The sequence below is a fragment of the Podarcis cretensis genome (assembly GCF_951804945.1).
Source record: "Podarcis cretensis genome assembly, chromosome: 1".
Taxonomy (NCBI): Eukaryota; Metazoa; Chordata; class Lepidosauria; order Squamata; family Lacertidae; genus Podarcis; species Podarcis cretensis.
Window position 1 is genome coordinate 113,830,461 of NC_137170.1, and position 18,933 is coordinate 113,849,393.

General features: G+C 44.6%; 1 protein-coding gene across 1 annotated transcript in view; it reads right to left on the reverse strand.

Annotated features, from left to right (window-relative positions):
* The window catches only part of ITGAV (integrin subunit alpha V), a 73,700-nt gene that overhangs the window by 36,351 nt on the left and 18,416 nt on the right, over positions 1 to 18,933 (reverse strand). Inside the window, exons 3-11 of the mRNA XM_079977000.1 lie at positions 10,345 to 10,436; positions 8,919 to 9,033; positions 5,827 to 5,888; positions 4,680 to 4,725; positions 3,412 to 3,537; positions 2,549 to 2,593; positions 2,174 to 2,217; positions 2,017 to 2,073; positions 1,011 to 1,063 (exon numbers count right to left, since the gene is read on the reverse strand). Of these exons, the coding sequence (XP_079833126.1) occupies positions 1,011 to 1,063; positions 2,017 to 2,073; positions 2,174 to 2,217; positions 2,549 to 2,593; positions 3,412 to 3,537; positions 4,680 to 4,725; positions 5,827 to 5,888; positions 8,919 to 9,033; positions 10,345 to 10,436 (640 nt within the window). The remainder of the gene's footprint in view (positions 1 to 1,010; positions 1,064 to 2,016; positions 2,074 to 2,173; positions 2,218 to 2,548; positions 2,594 to 3,411; positions 3,538 to 4,679; positions 4,726 to 5,826; positions 5,889 to 8,918; positions 9,034 to 10,344; positions 10,437 to 18,933) is intronic.

The window sequence follows — 18,933 nt, forward strand, 5'->3', positions numbered from 1 at the left end:
GTGCATGCACACTTCTTCAGATACACTGAAACAGAAGTCACCAGACCCTTCTATATAGTGAGAAGGTGGGGAGGGGTATTACTCAGAAGGGTGGTGGGAATGGGTGATTGGCAGATAGCTGTGATGAGCCTGTTGACGACTCTTAACGACTGCAATAGGTCTTACAGGAAAAAGCAAGGGGTGAGAAGGTGAAAAATGGCTTTGTCATGTATAATGAGATAAGAATCCAATGTCTTTGTTCAGACCAGGTCTCTCCATGGTTTTAAGTTTGGTAATAAGTTGCAATTCAGCAGCTTCTCTTTCCAGTCTATTTCTGAAATTCCTTTGTAATAGAACAGCTACTTTGATATCTTGTATAGAATGTCCTGGGAGATTGAAGTGTTCTCCTACTGGTTTCTCTGTCTTGTGATTCCTGATGTCGGATTTATGTCCGTTTATCCTTTGGCGTAAGGTTTGGCCTGTTTGTCCAATATAGAGAGCTGAAGGACACTGTTGGCATTTGATGGCATACACAATGTTAGACGATGAGCAATTAAATAGTCCCGAGATGGTATGTGTGATGTTGTTGGGGCCAGTAATGGTGTTGTCCGGGTGTATGTGGCAGCAAAGTTGGCATCTGGGTTTATTGCAGGCTCTGGTGCCAGTGTCCGTGTTAAGTCTGGTGGTAGTATTATTGTGGGTTAGGAGTTGTTTAAGATTGGGTGGCTGTCTGTAGGCAATGAAAGGTCTTCCTCCCAGAGCTTGAGAAAGAGAACTGTCATTGTCCAGGAGAGGTTAATTGTCACAGGACAATTAAGCCATGCATGAAATGTTTAGAGATTTATATACCAAGCACTCCAGATAAGATGCATGCAGGGATCCCAGCAGAACAAGCCAGCAGAAGAAACTCTGTGTGCGTCACTGGCTTTCAATTACTCTTTGCAAATTTTCTATTTTTATCCTAAACAAGATTTTTTTTTCTTTTAAGGCAAGCAATTCTTTCCAGGAAGAATGAAAAAAGCATCACTTACTCATCCCCATTGATATCTGTGGCAGCTACAGAATATCCAAAATATGCAGCCATCTGGGAGATAAGATTAAACAGAAAAATGTTGCATTTTATGTAAATACTTCAGTAAAGATATTTCGGAATTAGTGACTCAATAAAAGCTCCCTTGTTTCTCGGATGTGCTTAGCTGTACTGTAGATGTTATTTTGGAATATTATTTCTTTCTCATAATAAAGGTTTTTTAAAAAAATTGTTTAAAAAAGGTCCCTTGGCATGCATTCTTTAAAGGCTTTGGATTACTCCTCCCACTTTTGCCTCTGGCTCCAGCCACAACTGTCATGTGGTTCTTTTAAGCTAAAAGATGCACCCCCTATAATTAATCAAGAAAAAGGAATTCTCTAACCAAAGAGCAGCTCTTTATTTCAAAACAATCTCGTTGATTTCAGGCACACTTGGTCAACAACCATATATGCTGCCAGTTTGAACTGATGTGATCAGGGGTAGATTGCTTATGGTTATGTTTCTCTGTTCTTAAAACAACTCCCAAATCAATATTCTCTGATTTGCTGTAGGTTACTTTGTGAATTATAGGGACGCGGGTGGCGCTGTGGGTAAAACCTCAGCGCCTAGGACTTGCCGATCGTCAGGTCGGCGGTTTGAATCCCCGTGGCGGGGTGCGCTCCCGTTGCTCGGTCCCAGTGCCTGCCAACCTAGCAGTTCGAAAGCACCCCCGGGTGCAAATAGATAAATAGGGACCGCTTACTAGCGGGAAGGTAAACGGCGTTTCCGTGTGCTGCGCTGGCTTGCCAGATGCAGCTTGTCACGCTGGCCACGTAACCCAGAAGTGTCTGCGGACAGCGCTGGCCCCCGGCCTCTTAAGCGAGATGGGCGCGCAACCCCAGAGTCGGATGCGACTGGCCCGTACAGGCAGGGGTACCTTTACCTTTTACTTTGTGAATTTATAACACCTAGATTCCACTAACCAATGATAGATAATATAAATCAAAACATTGCAGAGAAAACCATACCTGCTCTCCAGTAAAGTTATACATGGACGCCATGGTGTCTCCATTATAAATAGACACCTGCATGAAAAAGATATAACTTAACATCTGCACTGCACAATATTTTAGAAGTTGCTGGGATAATACCAGCTGTTAAAAGTATATTGTGTAAGTTCCTTACCATGCCCAAAGTTCTTGCTGCTCTTGGGACCCCAGAGACAAAATCTGAAAATAAGAAAGATGACATGACCTATATGGATAGTAGGCAATGACCTTCAGAAACATTTTCCATTTAAGCCGCCATTCTGCCAATAGTTGCACATAGGTAAGGACTCTTGACTTTATCCTCTAGCAATGAACTGCAAGACTGTAGCCTTAACTTGGTCCAGTGGTAAGCTAGGAGCTATGCAGAAGCCCCACAGTCCCTACTAAAGAGTGCTTAAAATTTACCAAAGACTCGCAAAACAGGGATGAGAGGTGAGATATTGGCAAACAATAATGGAGCCGAGGCAAGCAAAATCTTATCAAAGAAGGAGCAAAAGTTAATAAGCCATACCTTCTATGCCATCATGGCTGAAATCTCCCACAGCTACTGAATAACCTGTCAAACACGAAAGGGGTAATCATGACTTATCAATGCACATGACCCATTACAACCTTAAATAAATATCAAGAGGCAGTTTTCCCTGCATCTATTCAGGTTTGTCGATCTGGCTGCTTATGTTTTAGCCATCCTAATTAGCTAATCCGATTCTCCTACTTTTGCTTGATGGGGAGGGGGAAGGAGGTGTTGGTGGCTCAGAGACCAGGGACAGAGAGGCTGCCAGCTTTGCAGGCAGGGGTGACATAACTGAGGGGTGAGCCCTTTGGGGGTGCTGCAGAAAGAATGTAGTTGGTTTAGGGATTCAAAAAGGTTGAAAACAAAGAACAAAGCTTTCCAAACCGTGTGTCGCGACACATCAATGTGTTGGCTGCAGGGTGTAGGTGTGTTGTGTGAACACTCCCTGTGCTCCTTCCGGGGCTGGAAAGGGGTGAGTTTAACCTCTGGTTTGCTAGTAAAACTGTGTTGTGAAATGATGCATGTCTAAAAAAATGTGTCACCAATATGAAAAGTTTGGAAAGCTCTGCCCTAGAAACTCACCAAACCACCAACGTGTGAGGCAAGAGCAGCTAGAAAGCAAAACAAACTTTGGAGAAACAAGCCATGGTTTACCTGATCATCTGTGGCACAGTTCATCATTAACTCGTGGTTTGCTTTACAAACCATGGCTTAAACAATTGCTTAGCATTATGGGTCATTTTGGCACCTGCTTGGCATTAGCTTTCACTAATATCACTGGATGGGGAGGGAGGAATGAAGAACCTCAAGTCTTACAAGGAACACAATTTTTACTAGTGTTTTACTCTCAAGTAACCTACCCAAGTAGCTGTCATCGAAAGCAGCATTGGCCGACCGCGTTGCTAACTGGCTGTCATACTTGGTAGTGTAGACTTTAGGGTTGTATTTTGACACAATCTCAGCCACTTTATCAGAAATGAGCTGGCCTGTTGGGTACCAAGTAGAAGAGGAGACATAAAAACACAGACAGAGTTATTAGACGTTACTTGCAGTCTCCTAGTTCACATTAGAAAAAGACAAATGGAAGCAAGGAGCTGGGAGTAAAAATAAGCAACTTGAAACAACTTCTTTATTAAATTGAGAGTTACTGTGGAGAAATATTTTATAATGATAGACACGTTAATCTGTTGCGTTAAAAAACTACAAAGAATCTCGTGGAGCTTTGAAGAGGGAGGGTGGAATTCAACATAGCACAAAGGGGGTTATGTACACGGGGAATGAGGTGCACTCACATGACGGGAGTTTGCCTCTTCTGCTCCCCCTAAACCTGTTCTGGGGGTTCCTCCCAATCCCCTGAAGCAGATTCCAGGGTTGTGGGGTAAGGAGGAGGGGAGACCCACTGAGTGAGCAGAACTCATTCCTAACAAGTAACAACTTAGTCCAATCAAACCCCAATTTATTTATTGCAGCATAAGCTTTCATAGGCAGGCATTTAATTCATCAAATACATGAAGAACCAAGAGCTAACCACACATTACATGCAAATCTGTATAACTAAACCCCAATGGAATCCACCCTGCTTCATCCCAGAAAAAGCCACTTGAGGATTTGAGCAGAAACACAGCCAGGGGAGATGCTTGGCCCTTTCCTCTTCTATTACTCCAAACGCCCCACAGCTGCTTTTCATCCTCACAGGAATCCAAATACATGCTTGCAAAGGCAGTGCCATAGCTACGGGGGGCAAGCTGGTTTTTTTGCCCTAGGTGAAGCCTCCAGAGGGGCGTCACTGAGGCTGCTGACATCTCTGTGTATATACGCAAATGCTTATGTGTGGGGTGCCATATTGGGTCTTTGACCTGGGTGAAATAAAGCCTAGTTTCGTCCCTGGCAATGGTAAAGTCTTGCGAGGGTCAGGAAACCTGCAATGGGAAACATAGCTGGGAGGGACAGTTTGAAGCAGAGAAACAGCAGACGGTGAAAGTCACCACTTCTCCACTCAAAATCGTCCCCTCTTCAATTAACCTTGCCAGAAAGGAAACTTGTTGCATATGGTTTATTTTGCTAGTGTCCTTAATAGGACAGCAGAAGATTAAATAGAATGGTCAGCTTTTTACCAGCTGTGTCTCACCTTGCCAGTAAAAACTTCCAGGTCCTCCAAGAAGTACTCTATCTCCCTGGGGTAAGAGTGGAAGGAAAAAAATATGTAAGTTTCTTTTCTTGTTACTTCTAAGGCACGGGACAGCCTGGTGGAAGACAGACGGCTCAAATTCCCACCAACAGCTATTCTACACTCCCTCACAATTACCTTAACATTCCATACTTCAAGCAATCTTCTCCCCATCCCCCTCTGAATGCAAACCATAAATACAATTTAGTACAAAAAAATTAACCTAACCGCAGTTCCTAGTTTGGACATATTGAGAAACTGTGGCTAGTTTAAACCAGGAAACGGATGCTTCCTGTCAAACCTTAAGGTTCCAGCAGGCTCGTTCCTGTAACAATAAACTATGGTTTAGCACTATATCCAAACAAGGTCATTTTATTCAGTGCCCTTCAAAACTCTTTAAATCACTATCCAACCCAATGCCCTCTGGATGTTTAGAACTACAACTTCCCATCATCCCCGTGCTGGCTGGGGCTGATAGCATAAACCATTCCTGTTTGTTTCTTTTTTTCCTCCATTATCTGGTGATCAGATATACTGCTTCTGCATGTGGAGGTTCCATTCTTTAAGTCAGAGATGGAGAAGCTGTGGCTTTTCAATTGTCATTGGACTCCCAACTCCCATCAGGATGGCCAACTCCCATCAGCATTGTAGTTTAGCAACACCTGAAATGCCACAGTTCCCCTATCCCTGCTTTAAGAATCTGCACCTATTGTTGCACAGTGAAATAATGATAGAGACCAGTATATATATTCTGATTTTCAGACTAATTAGTGTTGTTAAAAGACAAAGGCAAATGGAAATTCTTAAATACATTGTTATATTCTGTAGCAGAATTAACCCAGTAGGAGAGATAGCATCTCCTTCTTATTAATTCCTATTCTTCCCTGATTTGCTCACATGCTCTTTGAAATCCTGAGCTGAATAAATGATTTCTGTCTAGCAGGCTACATCCAGATGTATAAATCTAAGCCAACAGGAGCGAAGTGTAAGAAGCCCCTTGAAAAGCTGATCTGACAGATATGCCTTTATAGAATTGATTTCTACATACTCTTTCTCCTTTACTGTCAGGTACTGGAAAAAGGAAGACATACAGTTATAGCTTCCCTACCTGAGTAAAGTCAATGCTGAATCCACCTTGACAAAAGCCCTGTCCTTCAGCGTCAATGCTTGCTGTGAGAACAAGAGAAATGGGAAACAATAGATGGGGAAGATGTTTAACACAAATCCCTGTGCATAATAGTGTCAAGAAAGACCTCGATCTGGAACAACCACTGCTCTAAGCCAAGCTGCCACATAACTTCCTCTTGTTCTCTTCAAATGGGAAAAAAGGTACTTAAGATGCTTACCTGGGAGATGCCCTACCTGGTGAACTGGTGCTGGCTCCCCATTGGCCAGAAAGTGTCAGAGGTCATTTCCTCGAAAGAGAGAGCCTTTAAAAAGCTGAGCTGCCCTTGCAGGTGGGCTCCACCAGCACCAGGAAGCTGAACATTCTCACTGCCTACTCATATGTAGACTAGAAGTATTATCTTTAATGGCTAGGCTAGGATTAGTCCAGTTTTTAGAGCCACAGTGCTCTGGCTTATTTTTGGTGGCAGCAAGTACCGTATCTTGAGACCCAGCTGGAAGTACTGCAGGGCTGTTGTGCAGTAGCCGAGCAAGCAAGCAGATCTGAGAGGTTCTCCTGAGCGACAATAGAGAGAAGGGGAAGGAGGGACCTCCTCTGCCTCCCTTGTCCCTCCTTCCTTCTCTCTCACTGGTGCTCCTCCTCAGCCACTGCCCACTGGTCTCACATAGTGTGAGTCTGTTGCCGCTTGGCCCCCTCCACCACCCTGACCTCTCCTCTCCCCCTCCCCACTCATGGGTGAGAGGCTTGAGCTGTGGCTCAAGTCGCCCTGAGAGCTGGCCGTCTACCCCCAATGGCCCTGCCTCTCTATGTGAGTCAAGGGGAAGAATGGAGCCTGGATGGTGATGGAGTCAGGAGGCAGAATGCAGGGAACCCCCACTCCACAAAGGGGGGGGGGAGGATTTGGTGTCATGAAAGTGTGTGTGCCCCCCAATCCCCACCCCACTGCGTACTTTATTTTGCCTGACCTGTCCTGTATTTTGCCCAACCCAAAGTGGCAGCTCCATCCCAGACCCATAGAACTGTAGAGTTGGAAGGGACCCTGAGGACCATCTAATCTCCTTCAGGATTAGAAGGGGAGCTCTGCCCAGTCACCCCAGATGCAACCGAGCTATGTGTCTTGTGGCCTGCCATTGAGGTTTAGCCATTCCCCACCCCCCTTTTTAAGACTCAGTCCAGCCAGGCAGCACAAAGAGGTTTAGTGGGCCTCTGGTCTGCTGATATGGTTCATTTGGCTTTGGGTCTCATAATCTGTGCAGGCCTGACCTACGCTGGTCAGAACAGAATACCCCCCTCCCTATTGTTAAGGCCAACACAATCGATCCAAAGGGCTCTGCCTGTTTCTAAACACGTTAAGTACGAAATCTAGCATGGCGAGTATATGCTGCTTTTCTTCTCTATTTACAGATCAGCAACCTACAAACAGCTTTGAGATGTCGCCTGCCTTTAAAACAGGAAAAGAAAGGGAATTCCAGAGCTAATCCCTCGCATGCCACGAGACAGCCCAAGGAGGCTTTCTTATGATGTGGTTAATCCCTCTGAATACAGAGCTTTATAACAGAAATGCTAACAGTCTCTTATCGGTATTGCGGTGTATAACAGAGTGCACATTTCACTTAGGGCATTCCGTGCCCCTTTGATCCTGGGAATGACTCTGGAATGCACTCTCCCTCTCTGGGCTCTTGCTGTTTAAATAGATTGTATGCATGTGCACACAGGGGTGGAGGGTTAATTTTGATCACCACTGGGGATGCACTAAATGTGTCTGTTCTAGTTCGGAAATAATTTGGACCTACTGGGTTCCCCCCCCCCTTTTTTAAACAAAAATGGCTGGATATCCAAGTTTGGTGTTCCAGCTTAGCTGGAATAATAACCTTTAGTGACCTGGAAAGTCACAGGGGCTGTAGTAGATGGTTCTGCCCAAACAGGATGCAGCTTACATCCCAGCTGTTGGAGCCAAGCTACATGATCAGCAGCTCTGCATGATGTATCTGTTACTGGAACATATTGCAGGGTGCTTCCTCGTGTAAAAAACAACAACACATATTGTACATACAGACCAGTAATCTTTTCTAAGACGTACTAGTTGTTACATAGGCAAGGGGCTTGCTATTATTATTTTGCAAGAAACCATCTAAACATTTATTCTCCTGATTGTAAAAACTTTCCTCCCTTGCCCAAAAAACGGGGGTTTTTTGGAGGGTGGAGGAGTGATCCTAGCACCCCTTTGGTTTGTTCTTTTCCGTACACACCAAGGTCATGACTAGCCTTCAACAGAGGCTGCCATTTACAGGTTTTTATTTTTGTTTTAAAAAAGATACAGTGCCGAACCACGCATATAACATCACACGTCATTTGGCCCTTAGCCTTCCCAGTCGTTTGGCACAGTCCCATTGCAGTGACTCTGCATTAAAAATCAATGAAAGAACCAAGCCCAACAGATTATTGCTATCATCATATTTCCACTTCTATCTTCAGATCCCTACGAAATTTCTACCTGCTGTGAAATTTGGAGCCAGACTGAGCATTCAATTGATCTGCAGAGGATCCTATCGTCTCGCAGGTTTTGTTTTTGTATGACCACGCACCCTAGTTCTAGAACCACCAATGTGACACCATAGCATTCTCAGATACCCTCTTCCCAAGTGTCTGCCAAGGTTTCCTGCCCCTCTGATTTTTCCCCCCATGGAGCTTTTTTTTTTTTAAAAAAAAAAAAAAAAAAAAAAAACCTTTTTGGTTGGTTGATTGTGTATTTTGGGAGGGGGTAGCCTGCTTTCTTTGCTTTTGTGTTGTATTTGTTTTGGAATGTGTCTAGATGTTTTTCCTGTTATTTTGTGGGAGAAGGGTTCTGATCGTCGCCAGTTTTTCATTTTGTGGTGACCGCAAGAGTTTCTTAGATTTCTATATATTCCCCTTGAGCCCCAAAAGGCTGGGGACCGCTGCCTTAAACCACTGTTGCAAAGATGAGGGTGTGGGTGTGTTTCTTCCACACACCTTAAGGTTGTGCTTATAATACGGCGGCACACAGAAAATAGATTCAGGGCTGTAATTACAATAGCAAGACATTCTCCACATACTTGACCTGCAGGGAGCGTATTCAAAAGCTTTGGACCCGTCGTGAAGATAACATGTTCCTACAGGTTCCCTCTCTGCTTTCTGTTCTGTTCTCCAGTGGTACAATGGGGCACACGCCTGTGGGGGAAGCAAAATGGCAGCATTTAGAAAGCTCTTTTTAAAAGTCCACCATTATACACGGTGCAGTGAGAGGCTGAGAATCAACGGGGGGAAATGCTTTTGAAAAGGGGACCAACGATGCTTGCCTCAGCCAACCATAGAGAGGGGAACGTCTGCCTTGTCTGCAGCTTAAACAAAGTCTGGTGAAGGCAAATGAGGTGCTTCGCAAAGTGATTTGGCTGAAGTTTCGCAAAAAAATAACAAGAAGGGAAGGAAATAAACGACGCAAGCAAAAACTTCCTCACGTCAGCTAACTTTCAGGGCGCCCTAGCCATTAATTTCCTGGCACCACCCAAGCACCAAGGCTGTGTCAGCATCTGCCTCAGCCTGTAGCTCAGTTAAGCAACTGCTGCATGGAAGTGCTCAAATGATCCAAGCAAACACTTGAAGGAATGGGTGCTCATTGACTGCGCAGTAAGGTGCTGGGCAGCTGGAGGAAGTCCATCTATCTAAAGGCCAGGGAGTGCACAAAGGTCTGTCAAACTACAGTACCCTACATATATTGTTGGACTCCAACTCCCATCAGCCCAAGACACTACCGTCAATGGTTAGGGATACTGGGATCTGGGGTCTAGCAGCATCTGGAGAGCATGTCGACTGTCTCTGTGCTATAACATAACCGAAAAATGCAACCTATGTTGGGGCCTTTGAATTCCTCCAAACCTGTTGATGTTGCCCTCTTTATGTGTGAATGGTGCTGTTTTGGCTGTGTAAGAACGGGCACTCACAGAAATCACTGTTAGCATATACAGATGCGGCACAACAACAAAATGCTGCAGTGTGGAGTGCTTCTGTTGAGGGCTCCAGCTACTCCATGCCATCTCTCTGAAAACACCCTGCTTTCCACCACCATAATCAAATTGTGAGTCTGTCTTTTTTAGGCCCACTGAGTATCCCAAGTCTCTGTTGGGCTGTTTGGGTCCCCTGCTCCCCCAGTTCTTTAATTTCTCTACTGATGTCTATGGACATCTTCTCCATTTGAATCAGGGAGTACCTATCAGACACTATCTTCTCCCACCTACTTAATTAAAAGGCTGCCTCCCCTCAGTCTCTCAACATCCCATGGGACAGTTTGAGTGGATTCTGCCTGCCACCAACAATTCTGCTGATTTTTTGTACATTGGAGTTACCCTGAGCTTGCTGGTTCTATTCTCTTATGAGTGGGTGGTGTACAAAGACGTTAACTGATACTCAATCAATTTGATTGATTGACTTATAAATAGATATGATGATAACGGCATGCAATAAACACTGAAAATGAAGGCTTACCAAAATTTTGTCATCTTTCGATCTCACCGATGCGCCAAACCATTGATGGGACTTGAATTCCAGAGGATCGTTTTTCGCAAAATCTCTGTTGCCTAGAAGACAAACAACCCTGTCACAGAGCTATGAAAATGACATTACAATGTTGCAGCATCTGAACACTTCTCCTGGTATGCCCCACACAGGACCTTAAGGTCCATGAATAACCATAGTTTAGAGGTCCCGAGCCCTAAGGAAGTCAGACTATCCTCTACCAGGGCCAGGGCATAGCTGTCAACTTTTCCCTTTTCTTGCGAGGAATCCTATTTGGAATAAGGGAATTTCCCTTTAAAAAAGGGAAACATTGACAGCTATGGGCCAGGGCCTTTTCAGTGATGGCTATGACCTGGTGGAATGCTCTGTCCCATGAGACTAGGGCCCTTCAGGATTTAACCTCCTTCTGCCAGGCCTGTAATACAGAGCTATTCTGCCTGGCCTTTAATTTGAATTCAGCCTGATCTTTTATTTCCCTTCCCTCCCTCTCCCCTTTATGAAGATTACCTGCTCTGAGACCCCACAGCTAATTCTCCCCTGGCCTCCTTAGTGGCCCAAGTAAGACTAATTCAGCCATTGCCTATTGGGTGGATTTTCCCCAAATTGATTTTTGAACTTTGAATTTTATTGTTATTCATGCTTTTATACTGTATTCTATGCTGCTTCTATGCTGTATTACAATTAAGTGTTTTAAATTTGTTGTTAGCCGCCCTGAGCCCAGTTTTCTGAACCGGGAAGGGTGGGGTATAAAAAAAATATTATTATTTATTAATGAGCGCTATAATGTCTGAAGCGAGCTTGTCCCTTGCACCGAGTTACACATCATGTATCCATGCATCACTTTTTAAATTTGTTTACAAGATTAGTTTTCATGCTCCGTTAACAGCCGTCCCAGTAGATCTAAAATCGTAATTAACACAGCAATAACACTCAGCAAAGCCCTGACCCAATAAGTACATCTTCAGCTGTCATGGGAAGTTCATTAATGTTGGTGCCGTCCATGTCAAAGAGAGCTTTCCCCTTACTTGATTACTCTGCCCTTGATGTCTTGCAATGCACTGAACAGGTTCCACTGAAAAACAGGAGCCCAAGCCATATCCACACCACACATTTAAAACACACGGCTTCCCCCAAAGAATCCTGGGAACTGTAGTGTGTCAAAGGTGCTGGGAATTTTAGCACTGCAAGAACTAAACTACAGTTCCCAAGATTCTCTGGGGGAAACCATGACTGTTAAAGTGGTACCCATGTGTTTTAAATGCATGGTGCGCATGTGGCCCTATTCAAGCATTCCACTTACGTGTTGATTAAACACATGAGAGGGAACAGCAAGAGTGCTAGGTCTCCACCCAATCTTCCACAAGTCGCAGAGCAAACTTATGCAGTTCAGAATTTCCTGCAGTTACAGTGTGCTTTAGAATCTAGAGGTCTAAACTGTGCAGTTCACCCTCCAGCTTGTGAAAGGCAATGAGGATGGCTGCCAGATGTGGTGGAGGTGGCAGAACTTAGTGTGCTTATTCACATGTGTGAAGAAGGGCTACTCCACCTGAAGCATTTGAAAAACTGTTTGAAGTTCTCTTATCTGTGGTGTTTGAGTTGGCTCATTCGCACACCAAGGAAGCATGCATTCATCAAAAGTGATAATGTTGCCCTTTGTCTGCCTACTAGATTACAAAGACCTGAATCACCTATTGAAAAAACCACAGTATCTGTTAAAAGACTCGCATCTTCTTAAAGACAGAATGGCCCCTTAGAAGCTGTACCTAGCTGTCTCCGATCAGTGATAATGGACAAGGTTACAGATAGGTAGCCGTGTTGGTCTGCCATAGTCAAAACAAAATAAAAAAATTCCTTCCAGTAGCACCTTAAAGACCAATTAAGTTGGTCTTTAAGGTGCTACTGGAAGGAATTTTTTTATTTTGTTTTGACAATGGACAAGGTCTCCATGAGATGAGGATATGGCTCCAGTCTAAAGGTCCTCATTATCTTGGTGGAAGTGACCCTCATAACTTGATCACCATGCTGGGAACATAGGAAGATGCCTTATATAGATCAGACTATTTGGTCATCTACACCAGTGTTCCCAAACTTGGATCTCCAGCTGTTTTCAGACTACAACTCCCATAATCCCTAGCAAGCAAGACCAGTGGTCAGGAATGATGGAAATTATAGTCTGAAAACAGCTGGAGGCCCAAGTTTAGGACACACTGATCTACACCAATACTGTTTAAAAGGTAAAGGTAAAGGTACCTCTGCCCATACGGGCCAGTCTTGACAGACTCTGGGGTTGTGCGCCCATCTCACTTAAGAGGCCAGGGGCCAGCGCTGTCCGGAGACACTTCCGGGTCACGTGGCCAGCGTGACATCGCTGCTCTGGCGAGCCAGAGCCGCACACGGAAACACCGTTTACCTTCCCGCTGGTAAGCAGTCCCTATTTATCTACTTGCACCCGGAGGTGCTTTCGAACTGCTAGGTTGGCAGGCGCTGGGACCGAGCAGCGGGAGCGCACCCCGCCGCAGGGATTCGAACCGCCGACCTTTCGATCGGCAAGTCCTAGGCGCTGAGGCTTTAACCCACAGCGCCACCAATACTGTTTACTCGCATGCAAATGTCTCTTGAAGGAAGGGATGGGGAACTTTCAGATGGTACTAAACTCCAGCTTCCACCAGGACGAGACAGCATGGCCAATGGTCAAGGATGATGGGAGTTACAATCCCATCTGGAGGGCACCCAGTTCCCCATCCCCTAGGGAACCCTCTAGGGTCTCTGGCAGAGGTATTTCACATAATATACTACCTGATTCTTTTAATAGGAGATGCCAGGGGTTGGATTTGACAAACAAAGCATGTGCTGTGCTACCACTGAACTATGGTTTCACCCTAATGGGAGTGCGTTCTCATAACAGCCCAACCAGAATCTACCCAGTTCAGGAGACAGATTGCGAAAACTTTGTTCCAACTTTCCTTAGTTGTTGCTGAAGGATGATAAATGGCCCTAGCAGGGGTTAACGATCACCACTTTTGCCAATGAAAAGGAATAAATATAGGACCTTGTTAGGCCTGTTGAACTCTGCATTCACAGTATCTTTTGAATACATCAAGAGGGCCAACAAATATTTCCAGAACCTGCACCCTACCCCCAGGCTTGGCCAACAAGGCAGATGTCTGTGTGACTCACCAGCTACATCAGCTTAAATTTTTGTAATCTATCTCAAAAGATTAGCTTTTGACTAACAACACTGCACTTCCCACTCTGCTCTATGTCACCCACCAGGGTGACCAAGTCAATTTTTGTCCCCAAACCATTCTGAAGCCAAGACTGCCTGGAGTTGAGAAGATCTCACTTGCTCCAAAGCCTTGTTGACAAATTCTGGCACTGTTTCATTAGCTAAGTTGTGTTCACATTTCTCTGGACACAAACCACATAGTATTCTGTGGGATATTCTCAAAGAATAGGGCTGCAGTATTGCATCTGTCCATGAAGATGGCCTTGCCAGAATACAACCCAAAGCAAGGCCATCTTCAAAGGTTGTGCAAGCACCGCTTATCATGGTTCTCACGAAAACAAGAGAGCCATGATTAAAAATGATCCTCTCTTCTACGAGTCAGCAGCTCCACAGTAATTCAGCTCAACTGCTGGCAACTAATCTAAACTCCTTTGTATGCTATCCACCTTGTAAGGAAATCTCTGCCTCTTTAGGCATATTATTGCTTCCTGTCCAGGAAATCCTGGAGAGAAAGGTTTCCGTCTTTGCTGGCAAGCCAAACAAATAACAGCTGGTTTAAAATCTTAGTAGGATTTTATAACCATGCGGCAAAGGGATGGGTGAAGATTTACCACTTTACATTCCACACTGTCATGTGTACAAAATCTCTAGCAGGGAGCTGTTGAGGGTCTTTTCAGACAAGAAGCAAAGCTCTCCCATCTAATCATAAGGTGATTCGTTTTTAATGCAGGAAGTTTACTTATAAGGTTGCAGAACTGGCTGTAGAATATGCTAGATTAATAAAGATTTTGTAGTTCTTACAACACAATTCAGAAGAAAGGAAGGAAGTCTCTGGACATAATGCTCAGTGGGGCTAATTTCTAGGATAAGTGTAGTCTCAATTTGCTAAACTGGAAGTGCAATTGACTGGTCTGAATGGCTATAGCCTGATTTTCAGTTATTAGTCCCTTCTTGCCTTGATTGCACTTGTTTTAATTTGCCTCGGTATGTAATATTGTGATGGGTTTGGCCACAATACAGCTTTGGCGGCCAGCTATATAAGGTAGGGGGAACTGAAACAGAATAAAATAACCCAAAAGGTGGCATTTCTTCACTAGTGCATTATGGACTGTTATCATTCTATTCTTAATATAATATTGTAGGAGCCTGCTACTTTACAAACTGTACACTAATTGATATGTATGTGCATGTGCGTGTGCATGCGTGCAAAATTAAGTAAAAATGTGTGATAAACTGGAGCATACTGAGGTATATGCTATGGTTGGTGCACATAATGAGCTCCATGAGGCTTCTGTGCTTTTTCTGGACAGAAGCACTTAAAATAGCCCGTACTTAGTATTTTAGGAACAATTTTTCACTGGCTTCCAAATTTAAGATCTAACGTTTCAGTGCAAGCAAGCAAACAAAACAAAAGCTCTGTACCTAAGACCAGAAGGTGCAACTGAAATTTGCTAGAATGTAAGAGTACGTTGCAATAGTTTCCAGATTTTCTGCCTGCAGGTGATTTTTTTTTTAACACTAGCCTCTTTGCTGAGGAATCTTAAGTCACACAGCGCCTGAGGAAGATTCTTAAACATGTCCTGTGCCGCACATTCAGTTTATGAATAGCTCTGGTTAGGTCTGGGCTTAGGCCTTCCTTTTCCCAGTGAGGACTGATGCTTTAGCTGAGATTCCTGCATTTGCAGGGGGTTGGACTAAATGACCCTTGGGTTCCCTTCCAACTATACAAGTCTATGATTCTATGCCTTACTCTATACCGTATTGCTTTCTGGCTGGAGATTTCAGTGTTACATACTCTTCATACTCCCTTCTGGCTCTATATTGTAGAGAAAGATCAGCCTTAGTTTGGGGAAGTTTGTCAGGCTAACTTCCCAGCCAAGGAACCTCTGGTTTCCCTGGGAGAGTTTGAAAACCAACACCTCTATTGGAAGCAAGCCTGATGATTGAAGAGCAAGAAAAAAGGTGCTTCTTCAAAAGCATCTCTTCAGCTAATGGAAAGACAAGACATGACCTGTTCCTCAAGGCAGTATGCTTCATCTGCTTTTTCAGTCAGCGTCAGGGAGTGGCTTGCATCACAGCTGCCTCTTTAGCTCCTTGCTTGGGGTGCTTCAAACGCCAATACTTCCAGAGCACATTGTTGTTCTTAATTAGTCACGATTATTTATGGAATTTATAACCCAGTCTCCAAACTCAAAGTAGCACCCAAACAGTTTATTGAAATACTCAGCAGTAAAAACCATAAATCCAGTAAGTGTGTTAAACAGCAACCCTTCAGCAGAGGAAACCAAATCTTAAAATCTGCCTTAGGCCTGAAGGAAGAAATATTAACCTGATGTCTAAAAACAGGTAACAGGGTGTGTGGCTGTATCTGCAGCGGGAGTTTCATATCTGGGGGGCCAGTACAGCAAAGGCCCTGTTCTATGCTCCCACACAAAAAGTTTCTCTCCCCAAAGTGTCACCTTGGTAACAGCCACACACCCACACACAAGTGAGCCTGTTGGGAGCAGGCAGCAAAAAGGGGCAAGGCTGCTGCGGTTGCCTCACCAAAATCTTCTCTCAGCCCCGGGCCCCTTTAAGAGGTTGGGCAAATGCTAACATGTTGGGCACATCACTGCTTAGTAACTTTCACAAGGGGAAATAATGGCAGCCAGCCTGGAGCCCTCCAGATGCTGTTACCCTACAACTCCCAGTGGCCATGCTAGCTAGGGCTGATGGGAGTTGCAGTTCAGCAATAGGGGACCCCTGGAAACAAGGGTCATGCAGCCCCACCTAGCCCAATAATCTTTCCTCACAGTGGCCAACCATAGTTGTCAATTTTTCCCTTTTTTAAAGGGAAATTCCCTTATTCCGAATAGGATCCCTTGCAAGAAAAGGAAAAAGTTGACAGCTATGTCCAGGCCAACTCGTTGCCTAGGGGAAGCCTGCAAGCAGGCCTTGGGAGCAACAGCGCTCTGCAAGATGGGACCCAGCATTTCTCTTCTCTTCATGCAGCCCTTCAGATGCGTCAAAAATGCAAAAACTGAACCAGAGTCCCTGGTTGGTTAGGAAATCTAAGAAGGAATGGACTGCATGGGGTGGGAAGCCTAGCCAGAAGTCGCAGATTTATTGCATCTCGAGAGGGATCATTTATTTGCAGAGATGCTTCGTCTGCTTTTGTGCCAAGAAAAGACGGCTTGCGATGTTGCTGCCTCCTTCTCAGTTTGTTTAGAGGCCTTCCAATGTTAATATCTCCAGAGCGCATTGTTTAGCACAGCAGTCGTTGCAACATACACAATATAAATGAAAGCAAATGCTAGTCTTCGGAGGGCAGGGGGTGGAGGGAGGCGGAAGGCCTGTGGGTTGGCTGATCCATGACTTTAAACGCGAGTCAGCCTAAATCCAGTGTAAAGTGTGGGGTGGTGTGCAATTTAAAGAGCAAAAGAGGTGAGCAGGTAAGGAATGCCAAATCTCTCCACCCACCAACCAAGCTCACCCCTACAGTTTACCTCCCAAGAACATTTTCTCTCTCTCCTAGAGGGCTCTAATAGTGGAAGCAAATATAACTAAATAAAAAGCAGCTGAGGGAGAGACTTCTGGAGCAGGGGAAGGATGCAACACCACCATCAAGAGTGCCATAGGAAGCTGCCTTATACAGAGATGGTACATTGGACTATATAGCTCAGTACTGCTTACACTGACGGGCAGGGGATCCCCAGGGTTTCAGATGGGGTATTTCCCTAGCCTTACCTGGAGAGGCCAGGGATTGAATCTGGGACCTTCTGCATGGAATCAGACGCCCTACTGTTCAACTCAACCTCTCCACTTTGCACTTTTAAAGAAATAGGCCTGCCACCCTCACATGCACTCAGTCTTCATTTAAACATGCATTCAGATGGCAATAGCCCTTATATGCTGGCGCACCCTCCAAGTATCTGTGTTTTCCAGGGACAGTCCCAGATTTACAGAAGCTGTCCTGGTTTCTGATTTGAATGTCTCACTTTTCCTTAGCACGTTCCTATTTTCCATCAGAGAAATGTTGGAGGGTGTGAAGTTATGCAACAACTGAGCCAAGGTGATAAGTAACTATATGACCTTTAGAAGACACCTGAAGGCAGCCCTATATAAGGAAACTTTTTTTAAAAAATGCTTTATGTTTGATTATGTGTTTATATATGTTGGAAGCCACCTAGAGTGGCTGGGGGAACCCAGTCAGATGGGTGGGGTATTATTATTATTATTATTATTATTATTATTATTATTATTATTATTATTGACATTCCTATTTTCATCAGATAAATATTGGAGGGTGTGTGTGCTGAAAGAGCAGACAGGATCTCCCCCACCCTTTTGCCATGCTGATCACATCAGGTTTCTGCCCATTTGTGCAGGATAGAGGAAGGCGAATATTTTGCTCATCCAAGGAGGAGGATACCTGCACAATATGCAACATGACATGCATTGTGGAGAGGAGAGAGCGTGCTTGCTCCTCAATCTGTGAGGATATATTGTTGCACCAGGATAAATATATGAACTTGGCCTTCAGGATTTCCTGCTGGGCTGCATGGAACATCTCCGAGAACCGACAGGACAGTCACAAGCATTGGTTTGCTGTGTAAGCATGTTCACAATAACACCGGCCATGCAGTCAAGGCCGCCCCAGGCTTTGCCAAAGCTGTAGCACCAACCACATTTCAATTGGCCCTCGCTGGAAATGCACAGCTCCTGCTTTGGGCAGGAAAGAACTGCTTCTTCCTCCAGAAACCTTTTAAAACACAAATAAATCATTCTATCTTGGCTAGTACGAGCAAGGCATTTTATCCTCCCATCTAGTTATGACTTGAGTAAACACAGTTTAAAACTATCCGAGCAGGAATCTCCTTAACCGTGCGCACAATGACTCATGCCGGGAATTGCACGCTGTGGTGGAAAAGAGGCAGAGCTTATTTCATTGTAGCTTTGCATGAGGTATACTGGATTTAACAAGGGCCCCATAATAAATTAAGCGCATAGGTATACATTGCAACTTGCTTGAACCAAAATGAAGCCCAGGTGTTTTTCAACCAAATGTTCAACCTGCGCCATGGCGCAAGGCATCAAAACTCTCTTATCTCAAGTCATACTCAAGCAATACTCAAGTCATACTCAAGCATACTCAAGTCATACTATTGATTCATCTAGCTCAGTATTGGTTTACACTGGCTGGCAGCAGATCTCCAAGGTTTGAGGCTGGGGGCTCTCCCAGCCCAACTTGTCAGTGATTGAACGTGGGGCCTTCTGTATACGAAGCAGATGGCCTACCACTGAGCCCCAGCCCTTCCCATGCCCAACAGTGTTTTCTTTTTACTTGCACCACT